We start from the raw sequence: 14,198 nt of genomic DNA on the forward strand, positions 1-14,198 counted from the left end.
TGGAGCCTTGGAGTTAACACCATAAACTTTTTTTTTTATTTTATTTTAACCACAGGGTGTAGAAATAACAATAACAACAACGACCAACAAAAGATTTTTTGTGCATCAGTTGATGCACAAAATGATGAATATTAAATTATAAAAAAGTTTATAAATGGGCACAAAGAAAAAAAAAGGAAAACAAAAAACCACCCCAGTTTGTTCTTAAGACTGCAATACTTTTTTTTTTTTTTTTCTTTAAGCAAAGCAGGGCGTATTGTCTTGGGATATTGCCCCGCCTTGGATGAGCTGTCAGCAACAGGCTAAATGCCTTGGTGGTTTCCTGGCGAGACATTTCTTGGCTGGTGTATTTGAGCTTAAACTGAAATTTTTTTTTTATTTTTATTTTTTTTTTCCAGTGTGCAGCTGTTCTATGTCTTTGACTAGGAAGGTAAAAATAGTACTCTGCATTTGTAAAATACTTTTCTCCACAGACCACCCCCCATATTTGTAGCACAGTTTGGGAAGTGGGTTTTGCTGTTTCCATTTTACAGACAAGACCAGTGGTGGTCAGGTTGCCAAATGTGTCTAATATTTATAGTATTCTAGTTATTGTAGTTGAGAAGATGACCCTAAAATGGAAGTCTTTCATCTCTAGTTCAGAAAAACAACCCCAAATTTAGCACTTCTTTTCCCCATGAGCTCTGTTGTGTTGCAGAAGAGGGAAAAGTGATTGGCAATTTACTGCTGTGTGCTTTTCACCCCTCTGCCCTGCCCACGTGTAAAATTGCAGTTTGCCTGATAAAATGCACTGCTTCATTTAGGATGCAGTACAAGGCTTTATCAGGATGGAGAACTGAGTCACCCAAGCAGAACTGAGGCAGGACTGGGAAACTTCAGTTTGGGCAATTGTCACACCTAGGAAGATTGAAGGTCGTGGTCAGCTCATGCACCGATAGAATTTGAGCTTCCTTAGGTTTACTGAAAATTTTGATCTAACACAGCACAACTTGCAGCTTCACCTTAAGATACCTTTTGAGATTCAGAATTAAGTATAGTGTAGACATATATTTCTGTCTTCCTGTTGTTAACTTTTTTGTTATGTTTTCATAGTCCTCCTCTACGGTTATTGGATTATTTCTCCTCATGAGTAACCTCACATCTTTCATGAAGACTGTGGAACAAGAAGGTGACAAGCTGAGGGCCATGTAATTCAGAAGTGCATGATTATACTGGGGCAGCAAGAAACCTGATCTTAAGCAGTAATAGGATGGAAGGTCCTGCTCTGGTTTGAAAGAAGTTTCATAAATTTTACTTTGGGTTGGACATAGATATTCCAGTGAAGTATAAAAATAACCTATTAAAACTTTGTGGGATGTAGTCTGAATTTATTACAAGTCTTACTTGAAGGCTGGAGCATAGCTGTGCTGCTGCAAAAACACATTTTTCTTTCCTTCTTGTTCCAGTGAAGGATTAATCTGCTGATGTCCTATAGTTTTTCTCCAACCTGTGTAGGCAAATGCATGGGAGAAGTTAATGTTCTGACTATTTTAACCATTCCTGCCTGAACTTTGTCACTCTGCCTATTTATGTACATAGAAAGAAGAAGAAAAACTGTTAATTTGCCCTTAATGTGATATATAGAAAGCCATGGAAATCTTCTTCCTGAGGCTGAACTAAGGATCACAACCTACATCTTCTTGACAGAGCTTCAACTGACACACTAATTAAACCCTAGTAAGTCTCATATTGGAAAACTATTATGTACCATGTGGTCCTTTAGAAAAAATTAAAAATTTGATTTTGAGAGATACAGTAGAGCCAAAATTGTTCATAATTTCACAGGCAGTTGAATATACTCCTCTCAGTTACAGGTTCTTAGTACCATTTAGTTAGTAATTTTAAAATAAAACATTGGATTAAAAAGTGTATTAATCCCCATTTCCAGCAAATGTTGGTTGCTCCCAGCAAATCTTAGTAGCAAAAGCTATTTCCAGTGTATTCCAGCTGTAGATAGAGGTGGAGATGAACCACATTATCAAGAAAAATTTGGAACACAGTCTTGTTGTGTACCAGTGTAACACGTGATTGAACAGCGTATCCTGAAAATCCTTTAGACAGTATATTTCCCAGTGGTACATTGGAAGCTGATGGGCTACCAGTGACACCAAAATACTACTATTATTCTCCTGGTAAAAGATTTTCTGTGTAATACAAAGTACTAATTTAAAATAATGTTTTCTATTTTGAACTTATTTTGATGACCTGTTCAAAAATTGCCTCCACAGCCTGTTGTAGTTCACTAACACCACAACAATACAGACTCCTAAATTTTAATGATAAAAAACTTGATAAAAAATTGAAAACATCAAGTAATACTACTTTTTCTTTCAAGTATCCCAGAACACTCATACCAAATATACACAAATGCTCAGAAGTATCATATAAGAAAATTTGTCAGAGTTTATCACAATGAAAATACATATATTTGATGTGTCATGTAGAGGTGATAAGCAGTAGTTTTCCTCAGGATGCAAGCAGTAATATATAAAATCTACTGTGCAGTTGAAATGTGGTTTATTAAATCCAGGCAGTAAAGGAGTGATGTGTTGGCTGCCCTTTGTGCTGTAGACATTCCCAAATAGTTAGATCAGGCCTTTATAGTGTACAATTCTTTCCACAGAAATTTGAAACCCATCAAAACATTTGCATTTCTTCAAGTAAAAGATGAACCACCACTTTAGGGTCACTTCATTTATTTGTCTTAATATTTTTTTGTTCAGTTTAGGAGACACTGTCATAAATAATGGCGAACCTTGTTCACCTAAGGTAAGATTTTCTATTACTTTGTTTAGATAAGATAAGGAATGTAACTGAATGATTTCTCAGAAAAGTGACATCCTTTAAAAATATGGATTGTCTTATTCAAGGTAGATATAAAAATAGAGAAAAATCAGCTATTTTAAGATAGACAAAAGAAAATATATTGAAATTGTAGGAATTCAGCATATTAGAACATTTGTGTGTTAATATCACAGCTCAGTTGTTATGTCATATTTTTAATCTCATCTGCGTGACTTTAAATGCAGAGTTACTGTTGTTTTTGGCAGAGTGAGTTTTTGCTTGAATTGCTGAGATCAGACTTAATTGCTTGTTTCATGTTGGCTTTTGTTAAAGATAAATATTGATTAAACATATTTGCTTAACAGTGTTTAATTGCACATCTGTGATAGCCCTGGAACATGTCATACTTTCAAGTGTTCTATTTATAAGTTTCTAGAGATCTGTTTATAACTCTTACATAATTTTTCTTTCTTTATTTTGTGCTTTTTTCAGTATTAAAGAAACATATTTTTTTTACTTCTCTACCATTCTCCAGGCACAAAATGCAATTATACTAGTAATTCAGAAAACTGTTTTTACAAAATTCCTTTGTTAACAGATTTTTGTAGTTTTTACTTTCACTTTTTAAGAGCAAAAATCAGGGGGAAAATCCCTGTTCAGTGCTTGCTGGTATAGTGCCAATTTCAGAATCAGAAAAATGAAGCAGGAAAGAACAACTATGTTGAAAATGTATTCAAGTCTAAATAAGTTTTGTTTTTAATTAAAATCTTGATGTTTCTAAGGATCCTATTTACATTTGAAAACACAATATATGAACATACTACAAATGATTTGCTGAGATTATGAAATTATCAAACAAAGACTCATACAAAAACATGTTACTTAATCTTTTGACAATGACACATATTTTGGGAATTACTTTTAGTAATTATTTTAAGTGATTATTCAGAGACATTCCCTTATTTTATTTCATGTGGCACCATGGAAGAAAAACTATTAAATATGAGAATATAATTTTAAAATAACAGTAATAGGTGTAACTACTTTTACTAATGCTATTATTGTTACTATTTCAGATAATTATGTGCCCAGGATTACTGTTCCTGTATTCTTTCCCCTATAAGAACATTTAAAATATATTTTTTTTAATGCTGAATTAATTTGCAAATCTTCTCATGACTGCTTGTGTGCATAAGTTAAAAACTTATGCAAGTATTTCCCCAATCAGTATCTAAATAATGAATTTAGGTGTTTTCAAGAGTAAAAGTATTTTGCTAATACCTGGTAAATGGGAAAGCCTACTCCTTTCCAGTGAAAATAAGTTCCTTAGCATTTGAGATATCTATTGAGTGTGGTGATTCTTAAAATGCAGGATTTGCAGGTTCTTGCCTCCCATTTACAGTGCTCACAAGTAGAATACCTCACCACAAATGGTGGTGGTATTTTTTTAATTTATAGAGGTTATTCTTTATCTCTGACTCTACTTTTTTCTTGTGAGATATGGCTAAGCAGAGAACATCTAATCAGTTTTGGTCTCACCTCTGTCAATTATCCCTTGATAAAGCTTTTAAATAACAGGTTTTGAAGGAAGTCCTGTGAAGCAATCTACTTCATTTTGGCAGACTGAGCTGTTTCATGTGTCCTTCATGTTCCATTTATTTCCCCTTCCATTGTTTGGTACAACAGGACACAAGGAATGGTGGAGCTGTGGAGGAACCACTCCAGGCAGAAGAGAATAAATCTGCAGATATTTCAAAACAAAAAGAACAATGCCTTGTACCATGTGATGCTCAAGCTAAAATTTTACAAGGGGACAAACATTACATGTGCAGTATGTATTAATAAAGAATACTTTTAGTGATGAGCTAATCAGTGCCATGCTATGCAATCCTCTCCTCTGCTACGCTATGCTGTGCAAATTTATTTTTTAATATTCTTGAGCGCATGTGACACCCTTGTGACCCTGCTGCCCAAACTGTGTATTGTCCAGAAAATTTGGGATGTCCTGTTTTTGGGATGCAGCTGGTGTGACAAAGCATAATCATTGGTGAAGACAGGCAAATCCAAGGAGCTGCACAACCCACCTGGATCTGTTACCCTCTGAATGTCAGTATCTCAATTAGAGGAAGAGGAGGATGTCTGTTCCTCATTCAAAGGTCATAGCTGGATGTGGGGATATAAGTGGGAGGTAGTTAATTAGTTAGTGAGTTACATGGGAGTAAATGTGTACTTCACCTTACCTTTTATAGAGGCTTACACAGGATATTCTCTATTCACTACCTTGACAAACTGCACAGCAAATTTTACAATCAGCCTCTGAAAATAATTGTGCAAATTCTTGGTTTCCACATATGATTTAAAAATATACACTATTAATTATATGCCATGATGATGGTGATGATGATTTTTAGCATCAAGGCAAAAACCAGGAGTAGTACAGTGAATGAGCAAATGTCAGGTGACAAGAAACCTTATATATATATATCTGTCTTTTATCATACGCATTTATATTTCTGTGATATCCATTATCTGGTTGTCCAGTTTACCCAAGGATAAGATTAATTTCTTCTTCAAAACATGAGAAGACCCATCACTTAAGATGTCTTTACTGCAGTCAGAAAGTCTGAAGCTTTTTGCAGCTTTGGCTTTAATCTGTGGTCTCTGTATTACTTTCATTTCACTTTTAGGTGCTGTAAGGTAAACCACGTTCAGTATTCACTAAGATGTAATAAATGTTGACATTTAGTCAAGAATATTTCTAGAGCTATGAAAAGAAAGTGGATGAACATATTTCTTTTGAAGGAAATTTGCAGAACTCTCTTGCTGAATATGCCAGAAGCACAAAAAAACTTGTAAGAGACATGATGGATGATCAACAGTCTTCACTGGATTACCTTTCTAATCAGGTACTTTTTTTCTTTATTATAAAGATTTGCATTTGTTTTTTCTCACAGCAGGTGGTGTCTTTCCAACACCACCTGCTGTGAGAAATAGGAAATTATAGGAATTATTGAGGAAAAAATAGGGTTCATTAAATTGCCATTAAACCAGTAGGATTAGAGTGTTTTATCACCAGTCCTTGTACCTTTGGTAGGGTGTGAGTTCCATTTCTGTGAGGAGTGGTAGGCACCCTGCTTCACAATTTAGTGTCATGCATTGCAGTTGGGTAAGTGGAGGACCATTTCTTCACATTGGTACAAATTACTACACATCACAAAAGTTAACTTCAGATTATGTTTACTGGGATTCATAAAAAACCTTTAGGATGCAAAATTTCTAATTGCAACCTAATTGAAGATCTTTTATTTGAATTTGCAGGTGAATGAACTCATGAACAAAATTGTTCTTTTGAACACAGTAATTTTGAGAAAACATTTAGATCCACTTCCTTACAAAGCAGTTCAATCTCATGGTAAGTACTTTTCAGATGTAGTCTTGACACCCTCCATTTTTATCTTTGTATCTTGAAAAGGAGCTAATTAAAGCAAAGGCAAGCAATTGTAACATTGACATTTATCCTGTGTTAGTAACATATAAACTTTGGAAACTTAAGAAACTATTTAAAAGTGTTATCATAAATACTGCTTAAAATAATTTGCAGCTGATAACTCTGGACATCCTGTTAAGCATGCTGATTTTTATGTAAAATACCAAGAATGATTATCAGCTAGTAAGTGACCTGAGGCTGCTGAATGGCATATTCTTTTGCAGTGAAATAAAGTGTGCTCTGCATCTAGAGTATCCTTATTCAAATGGAATGGTTTCCACATATACTTTATGATGGAAAGGCTTTTACAAGTATAAATACAAGTATCTGTAGGACAAATATTTCATTTCCCAGATAATGTCTTTTTCACAGTACAGGTGTTATAAATAAAATGAAAAAATAATCTGTAAATTGGCCCAGATACATAATCTTTAATTTTGCGTAGGTATGTATCGTGTCTATTAAGATTAGAAAGAACTTTGTCTATACAGTGTCATTTGTACTTAGAAACTGAATGGTGTTTAGAGAATTTTAATTTACAAGGTAAATTCATGACAAAGCCTGATTTTGAAGTTTGCATGAGAAGAAAATTATATTTTAAATAATTCATTGCATCAAGAAAAGTAATATTCCTATATTAATCTGTATTTTTTTTTTAAACATATTTTTCTAATGAACTTCATTGAATAACTTTTGTCTCTAGGTTTGGACTGCACTCATATTAAAGATACTGTTGGTTCCATTTCAAAAACTCCAAGTGGTCTGTACATTATCCATCCAGAAGGATCAAATTATCCTTTTGAGGTAATACATTTATTATTACAGTCACAATTTGCTTGAGAATATGCATTTAGATTATTTCTAGTAGACTTAAAGCGTTTTCCTTTACAATTTCTCAACAGATGAATGAAAAATATATTAAATCATCTGTACATGTCTGCTATTACTGTAAATTTGACAAGTTTCTTATTTTCTACAAAGAAATTTAATCTCTGTCATAAGAGCCCACTGTCAGTTTTTATATGCAGTGAAACACAGAGGAAAGCAAAGAGGAAAACCCAAGGTATTTTCCAGCACCTCTTTTGGGTATGGAGAAGAGTTGTTCTTCTGTGTTTTAGAGATGGAAAACTGAAGAGCAATTGACTGATCCGTTTTGCTTTTAAGATGGGACTTTTAGATTTTGAGTTATTCTGCTGCATAACATTGTCTTCTCTTGTGATGGGACTCCACTGATGCAGAGTCATCCAAGTGTAGGTGCAGATGTGCCTTGGTCTGAGGAGTAGGTGCTTAGCTCTTGTCTAAGTATCATTATAATCCAATCTCGAGGCACAGAGGCATCTAAAAGTGTGTCTTTTCTCTCCAGTTTGTAGGATTTATATTCCTGAAACAAGGATATATATCCCTAAAACAAGCTGCAGCAATCATACTTCCTATCACTGCCTGCACTTTATGTAATTGCTCAGATTAATAGTGCTCATCTAGAAGAAAGGAATTTTGGGCTAATTTCTTGAGACTGAGAATATTAAGATCCTTGCAAACACAAGGAATATTTTATTTTATGCGTTTATTTCCATTTCAGGTTGTTCTAGTTAATGAAGGCCTTATGCATAGTGGCAAGGCAGATATGGCACTTTCAAACCTTCAGCTTTGCCATACAGCTTGAGGTCATTATTTTTTGAAGAAAAAATGAGGAATTTAAGCCAACTAATAACCAGTAAAGTTTAATATTTAACTTTGTATCATTCCTTTATATGTAACAAAGGAAGGATGAATCCCTTTATCTTTAGCCAACCGGGGCACTTCAAAATGCTACAAAAAGGAGCTTAAACTGGTTAAGAAAAGGTTTCAGAATTATGCTGGCTTCTCAAAAGGAAAAATGAACTTGATTCTGCAACCTTTGATATGAAAACCTGTCATTCTCTCCATACAAAGCAGTGAGCTCAGGAAAAGATCTGTAACTCATCAACAACTCCCTTCTATGTAAAAGAAAGGCAAATACATGTTGCAGTGTTCACCTGGTTTCCTGAAAATTATCTAGCTACTACAGGCAATGGAGGTGCAACATAAAATTCTCAGTCTGCCATAATTTTTTTTGAGGGTTAACTGACACCTAGTTTCCACTTTTATCAGCTGTCTAAGACTGCAAATCTCTCATTTCTGAAACGTTTAATTTTGTACATTTCCTGTAACATAAAAAAAAAAATTTCTTTATTCCATCACTTGTGCATTGGCTTAATGTTATCAGAGCAACATTATATTCTGAAATTACTTTTGTTACTACAAGAAGCTTACTGGCTCACTACTTATAAGCATTTTCCAGGTTAATTCTCCTGATATTAGTCACATTTGGAGACAAAAATGAGCTCCTGCTTTTAAATGCTAATTATGGATACTATCCCTTAGAACTTCCTTGGTTATCTTAGGTAGTGCAGTGTATAAATGTGCCATGTGATTTTTCTACATTAGGTTCCCAGACATTATAATCCTGGTTAGAACTGATCAAGATTTGGCACTGCAGATCTACTTAGGAAAGTCAATTACACATCTTAAGTTAGATGGGCTGAGGAGAAAACGTGCCACTTAATGTGATATTCCAAAACAGAGCAGATGGCAGCTGGACCCCTGCCATTTGACAAACTGCTGGGCACAAATTTTAGCAAAGACTTATAGAGACTCATAAATTTGAGAGCTGATCTTATGTATTCAGTGGTGCTGCTCAGTTGCAGGCAGTTATATGTTCACATTGGGGCTTCCCTGGATTGGGGCCACTTCTTATGTAGAGGTTTTTGCTGCTGCAAATTATTGTTACATGCTGGGTTACTGCTATCACTGTTTTCCATTTCCTCACCCTTTATTAAAGGCTCTAAACTTCCCAGGCACCACAAACACAGTATTTTCTGGAAGAAGACATGATGGTGATGGAGAACATACAAGAAGTTGTGTCTATTTTGCTTTGCTGAAATAAAAGTTCATTCAGTGTTGCTACCTGTATCAATGATATTTTGCCTGATTAATACATGACATTGCAAATCACTTCCCTTTCATGCTATAAATGTTACAGTGACATTTATCAAAGCTTATTTATTATATCTGTTATGAGAAGACTATTACACACAGCTGTTTCTATCGGTTGAAGAAATATACAAATCCAAAAGTTCTACAAGAACATATAAGAAAATACTGCAGCTTGTTTTTTATTTTCTTAGAGCTTTTTTTAAAAGATATTTGAGAAGTATGTTACTTAGCAAAACTCTGAATATTCCACCTTTATTTAATTAAAATGTGTTTTTCATAATAGCTGCTTCAAGAATGCTTAATCATGTCTATGTCTGTTTTAGGTTTTGTGTGACATGGATTTTCGAGGAGGTGGATGGACTGTGGTTCAGAAAAGAACTGATGGAATCGTTAAGTTTCAGAGAACATGGTCTGAATATCTGGATGGATTTGGTGACCTTACTGGTATTAATTTTAAATACTTTAAAATGCTTTGGATTCCACATTTCTTCTGCTTTTATGTGAGCTACAGTCCTCTAAATTGTGCAGTAGTTTTAGTAGTATGAAATTCTTTTTTCTTAAAAGTCTTATTTTCACTTAAGGATTTTTTTTCATCAAACCTATTGTGTGATCTTCCCAATAGTGACTATTACTCCACTATAGTCTTTAGCTATTGCAGTCTCACAAAAGTGTTTCAAATATAATGTTTTCTGCTTGAAATAGTTTATAGCTTGTATTTCCTATATTTTCAGCTTAAAAAAAATGTGGTTTTGTTGGTTTGAATCACTTTTGCAAAGTATTTCCTTAGAACAGACAAAACTCAATAATATTTCACCATAGGGCATGCAAAGTTATAAACAATGGAAATATTTCAGTAGCTTGTACCAATACAACTGTGATATTAATTTTTCATTGCCACCTTTAATAACCCACAAGTCTAAACCCACTGGCTTTTTCAGAAGTTTATCTGGGATTGCAATGGAAGCACACAGCTTTTTTGTACAAAGAAGTGCACCTCATATGGGGCTACAAGTGTGATTTATGGAGGCAGCAAATCTCAAGAGCAGGGCTTAAATTTCAAGAATAGGGTTTGCATTTTTTTTGCATTTCATAGGATGCTAACATTTATCATTTCTCAGTATTGCCCTTAGGAGTGCTACTGAGCTCTGTTCATGCAAGTGGATCTTTAGCACATCAAGTTTTTGTGGTTTTCTAAGATATACTGAAGATGAATATTTGAAATCTATAGTCTGGACAATTTTCTAAAACATATCACAGGGAAAAAAAAGATGATACACACATGGGAATTCTGAGGGATTTCCTAAGGAAGTAGGAAGATTACTCTGTTCCTTCATTAGTCTTTCAGAGGAATATAAGCCTATCATGCAACTTTTATTACATTTGGTTCAGGTGGGAAAGCAAAAAAGCAGGAGCAATCACTTTTTCTTGTAAAGTTTCCATTTCTAGACTATATAATATATTTCTCTTTAAGGAGAATTTTGGCTTGGACTGAGGAAGATTTTTGACATAGTGAATCAAAAAGCCACTCATTTCAGTCTTTATGTGGATTTGGAATCAGAAAACGACAAACGTGCCTATGCATCATATGATGGATTTTGGATAGAGGATGAAGCATGTTCTTTTAAGATCCATTTGGGGCATTATTCAGGAAATGCTGGTAAGAACTTTCTTCTTTGAAGTATTTAAAGATTCCCTTTCTTGATATAAAAAAAATGCATTCAAAAAAATAATAAACTTCAGAAATTTTATTTCTAATGTGTTTTTCTCTGGTATATAATGAACACTTATGCAGATAAAGTATTAATTATATGGTGATCACTTATGCCTGTAATAATAAAAAAAAGTAAACTGAATGAGATATATATATAAAATAAATAAGGGATTTTTTGCGTGTTAGTGTTTATTTACCTAATGTACAATTAATTTATTTACCTAATGGTGCAGTTATTTAGATAACTTTTATCTCATCATGGATGTTATTGGCAGTGTTCCTGATGATGCTTTATATAGTTCAGAAGTGCCCAGATAGTCATGTACAAAGGATAGAGAAAGAAACAGAGTGGAGCAAAGCTGGCCTACAGTGTGTAACAGTTGCTGGGTATACATAGATACAAATTAATTCCAGACCTCCCTTAACAGCATAAATATACTACGCGTGCAGAGTTTTGCATTAAGCATTGCCTCATGCCTTACTGCTTTTTTCCATGTTATGCAAGAATGGCTCTTATTATCAATGAAATAGTTGCTCTCTAAAGGTGTTTGTGCTTTACTCTGTATTTGTGAAAAATACTGTTACTTCAGTAAGTTCTTTTTGTTTTTGTTTTGTAAGACAACAAAGACAGTAATAACTGACCTTTGTGATTTAACAATTCCATCTTGTTTCATGACTCATTCTGGGGCTTTGGGCATGTTACTGGAAAATCTGAAGTTACAACCCTTTTTGTTTACTTTCTTCTTCCTCTGTTTCTGAGAACAGAAGCCTTTACCTTCATAGCCAGCATGCATTGCTAAAAGCAGCAAAAATACAAAGGCGTTTCACTGAATTCCAGTTTCTTCCATATTTCTTAGTATTTTATTCTTTTATTTCCAGCATCTTTAGCACTTTTACAACTCATTAGCTGATGCTCTTGAACCACTTCTGAAAAATTCTACTTTTCAAATAGATTCAGAGGAAAAGTTTGTGAGGTGTGCATCAAGAAAGGAACATTTCTCCGGAAATAACTTTTTTATTATTTTGTTTTATCTATTGCACTTAGGTGATGCATTTAGAGGATATAGAAGAGAAGACAACCAAAATTCCATGCCTTTCAGCACTTTTGATGTTGATAATGATGGATGCAGGCCAATGTGCACTATTAAAGGACAGCCTGTAAAGAGCTGCAGTAACTTCAGTGACAACACTGGATGGTGGTTCAACAAGTGTGGCCTTGCAAATCTTAATGGTGTTCATCGCTACACAGGTAGATTCCTTACAACTGGGATTCACTGGGATACATGGACAATGAACAAAAAACCAGTCAAAATTAAATCAGTTTCAATGAAAATTCGGAGAACCAATTTTCCGTATTTCCATTAACATATGAAAACAGAAACATATCTCTCCTTGCAATTATGTGGAATGATGTATCACAACACTCATAAATACCTTTCATGTTCACTTGAACAGTTCAGTCCTAAAACTTCATTAGATATTTCTGTAATACAATTACTCATTTTTATTGTGAAACATCAACATTTATAGTGCTCCAGCTTGAGAAAGAAAGACCTGAGAAAAACTGGATTTTCAGAAAAAGGATTAAGCTGAGTGTTTGTCAGCTTTTATTCAACTGCCTCTAAGAAAATCTCAGAACCAGCAGAAAAAACATAAAAAGAAATGTAATGCTGATTTTTGTATGTGCTCTTTCTATTCTCTCCACAATATAAACGCGGAAGAAGTTTCAGCAAATTTTATTAAAAAAAAAAAGTACCATTTTTATCATAATATTTTGGAAAAATACTTCAACTTAAATTAAATTTTCAGAATGTTTTTCTTTCTATATTCCTTATCAGGCAAGAGAACAATTGTTTCAATGTATAAATAAAGTTTTGTATACCATCAGGGCCCAACTTTTATACAAGTAAGGCTGATAGCGACATTCAAGAACTATGACTATTTTTATATTTAATTTTCACAGTCAATGTATTTCATAATCCATTTTTGACTCTACCATTGTCTATTTCACAATTGACTACAAATGAAAACCTTTTTTTCAAAGAAAACTTACAGCTTTTCATAGAACCTTTGCAGTTTTAATTTTTCGATATATGGGCCTGATCTTATGTTTTTTATTCTTAGTGGCTTTCACTTTGTGAACGATCATGTGGTAATGAATAAAACCAACTTAAGTTGTGTGAGCACATTTAAAACTAAGGATTGTGATTCTTTGAATTTCTGTCAGTAAAAATACAATAATAGCAATAAAAATGTGAATATTGTCAGTACAGTGTTTCTGGAACTTGGCATCAAATCTGTAGCAGCTAGGCATAGTATTTCTCATCTTTGCTTCGGTTTCAGCTCTGTAGTAGCATGTGGGATGAAAATAGTTAAAAACTCCATTAATTTTCTCTTTGCTGTTTTTTATTTTAACCAAGCATTAATACAACAAGCAGAAATCATCATCAATTCAGAAACACCACGGTTTAGGATTTCTTCCCAAAGATTTATGTAGCCATAGGAGGAAACAAAGTTTTTCATAGGGTATGTTACAAAGTTAAAGGGGAGAAAAGATTCCTCTTTTCTTGTATTTTTCTAGTATGTGGTTTTGTCTAGCCTTAACAAAAAGTTGCTAAACTTGCTGAAGTTGCTAAAAGCAGGTTTCCTCTCTGCTAGAGGGAAACTGAGGGCTATCCTTATGGGTAGGCTTACAGGAGAAGCACGATAGGAAGTAGCTTGAGGAAAAATATCACAGATACCTTGTAAAATATACCATGCTTTGTAGAGGCATTGTGAGAAAGGAGATAGGTCCTGCTCTTTGGGGAGTTTGAATTCTCTGAGCACAGTGGGGGTTTGTTTTTGTCAGATACTGCAGTCTTTGAAATTAGAGGTGAATAAATTGTCTGTACACCCTCTTCAACCTGCCCTCATACCAGCCTTATTAGGAATGCAACTGCTTTGAACAGCAGCCTGGACCCAGCAGACTTATAAAGGTAGATTCTTAAGAGCTTCTGCACTAAGATTAGCAAGCACTGGAGCTTAAAAAGGAGATTAACTCTGACTGCAAGTCTGGATGTTGTCACTGTATTAGGGCTCTTATGTCAGAAAGAGTCCTCAGCCTATGGCACAAGAATCCTACTGGAGAATGCCTGTGGGTAAATTTCATGGAAATGTAATGGC

The 14,198-nt window shown here is 34.2% G+C and overlaps 1 protein-coding gene across 1 annotated transcript; it reads left to right on the forward strand.

Annotated features, from left to right (window-relative positions):
- Nucleotides 1-2,675: 2,675 nt before the first annotated feature.
- Nucleotides 2,676-13,306, forward strand: ANGPTL5 (angiopoietin like 5). Its single transcript, XM_015633076.2, has 8 exons — nucleotides 2,676-2,808; nucleotides 4,510-4,654; nucleotides 5,626-5,729; nucleotides 6,142-6,235; nucleotides 7,014-7,114; nucleotides 9,649-9,769; nucleotides 10,797-10,982; nucleotides 12,082-13,306. Exons 1-8 carry the CDS (start codon nucleotides 2,707-2,709, stop codon nucleotides 12,399-12,401), a joined length of 1,173 nt encoding a protein of 390 aa, XP_015488562.1. The 5' UTR covers nucleotides 2,676-2,706; the 3' UTR covers nucleotides 12,402-13,306.
- Nucleotides 13,307-14,198: the final 892 nt, after the last annotated feature.

This window comes from Parus major, chromosome 1, assembly GCF_001522545.3.
Source record: "Parus major isolate Abel chromosome 1, Parus_major1.1, whole genome shotgun sequence".
Classification (NCBI taxonomy): domain Eukaryota; kingdom Metazoa; phylum Chordata; class Aves; order Passeriformes; family Paridae; genus Parus; species Parus major.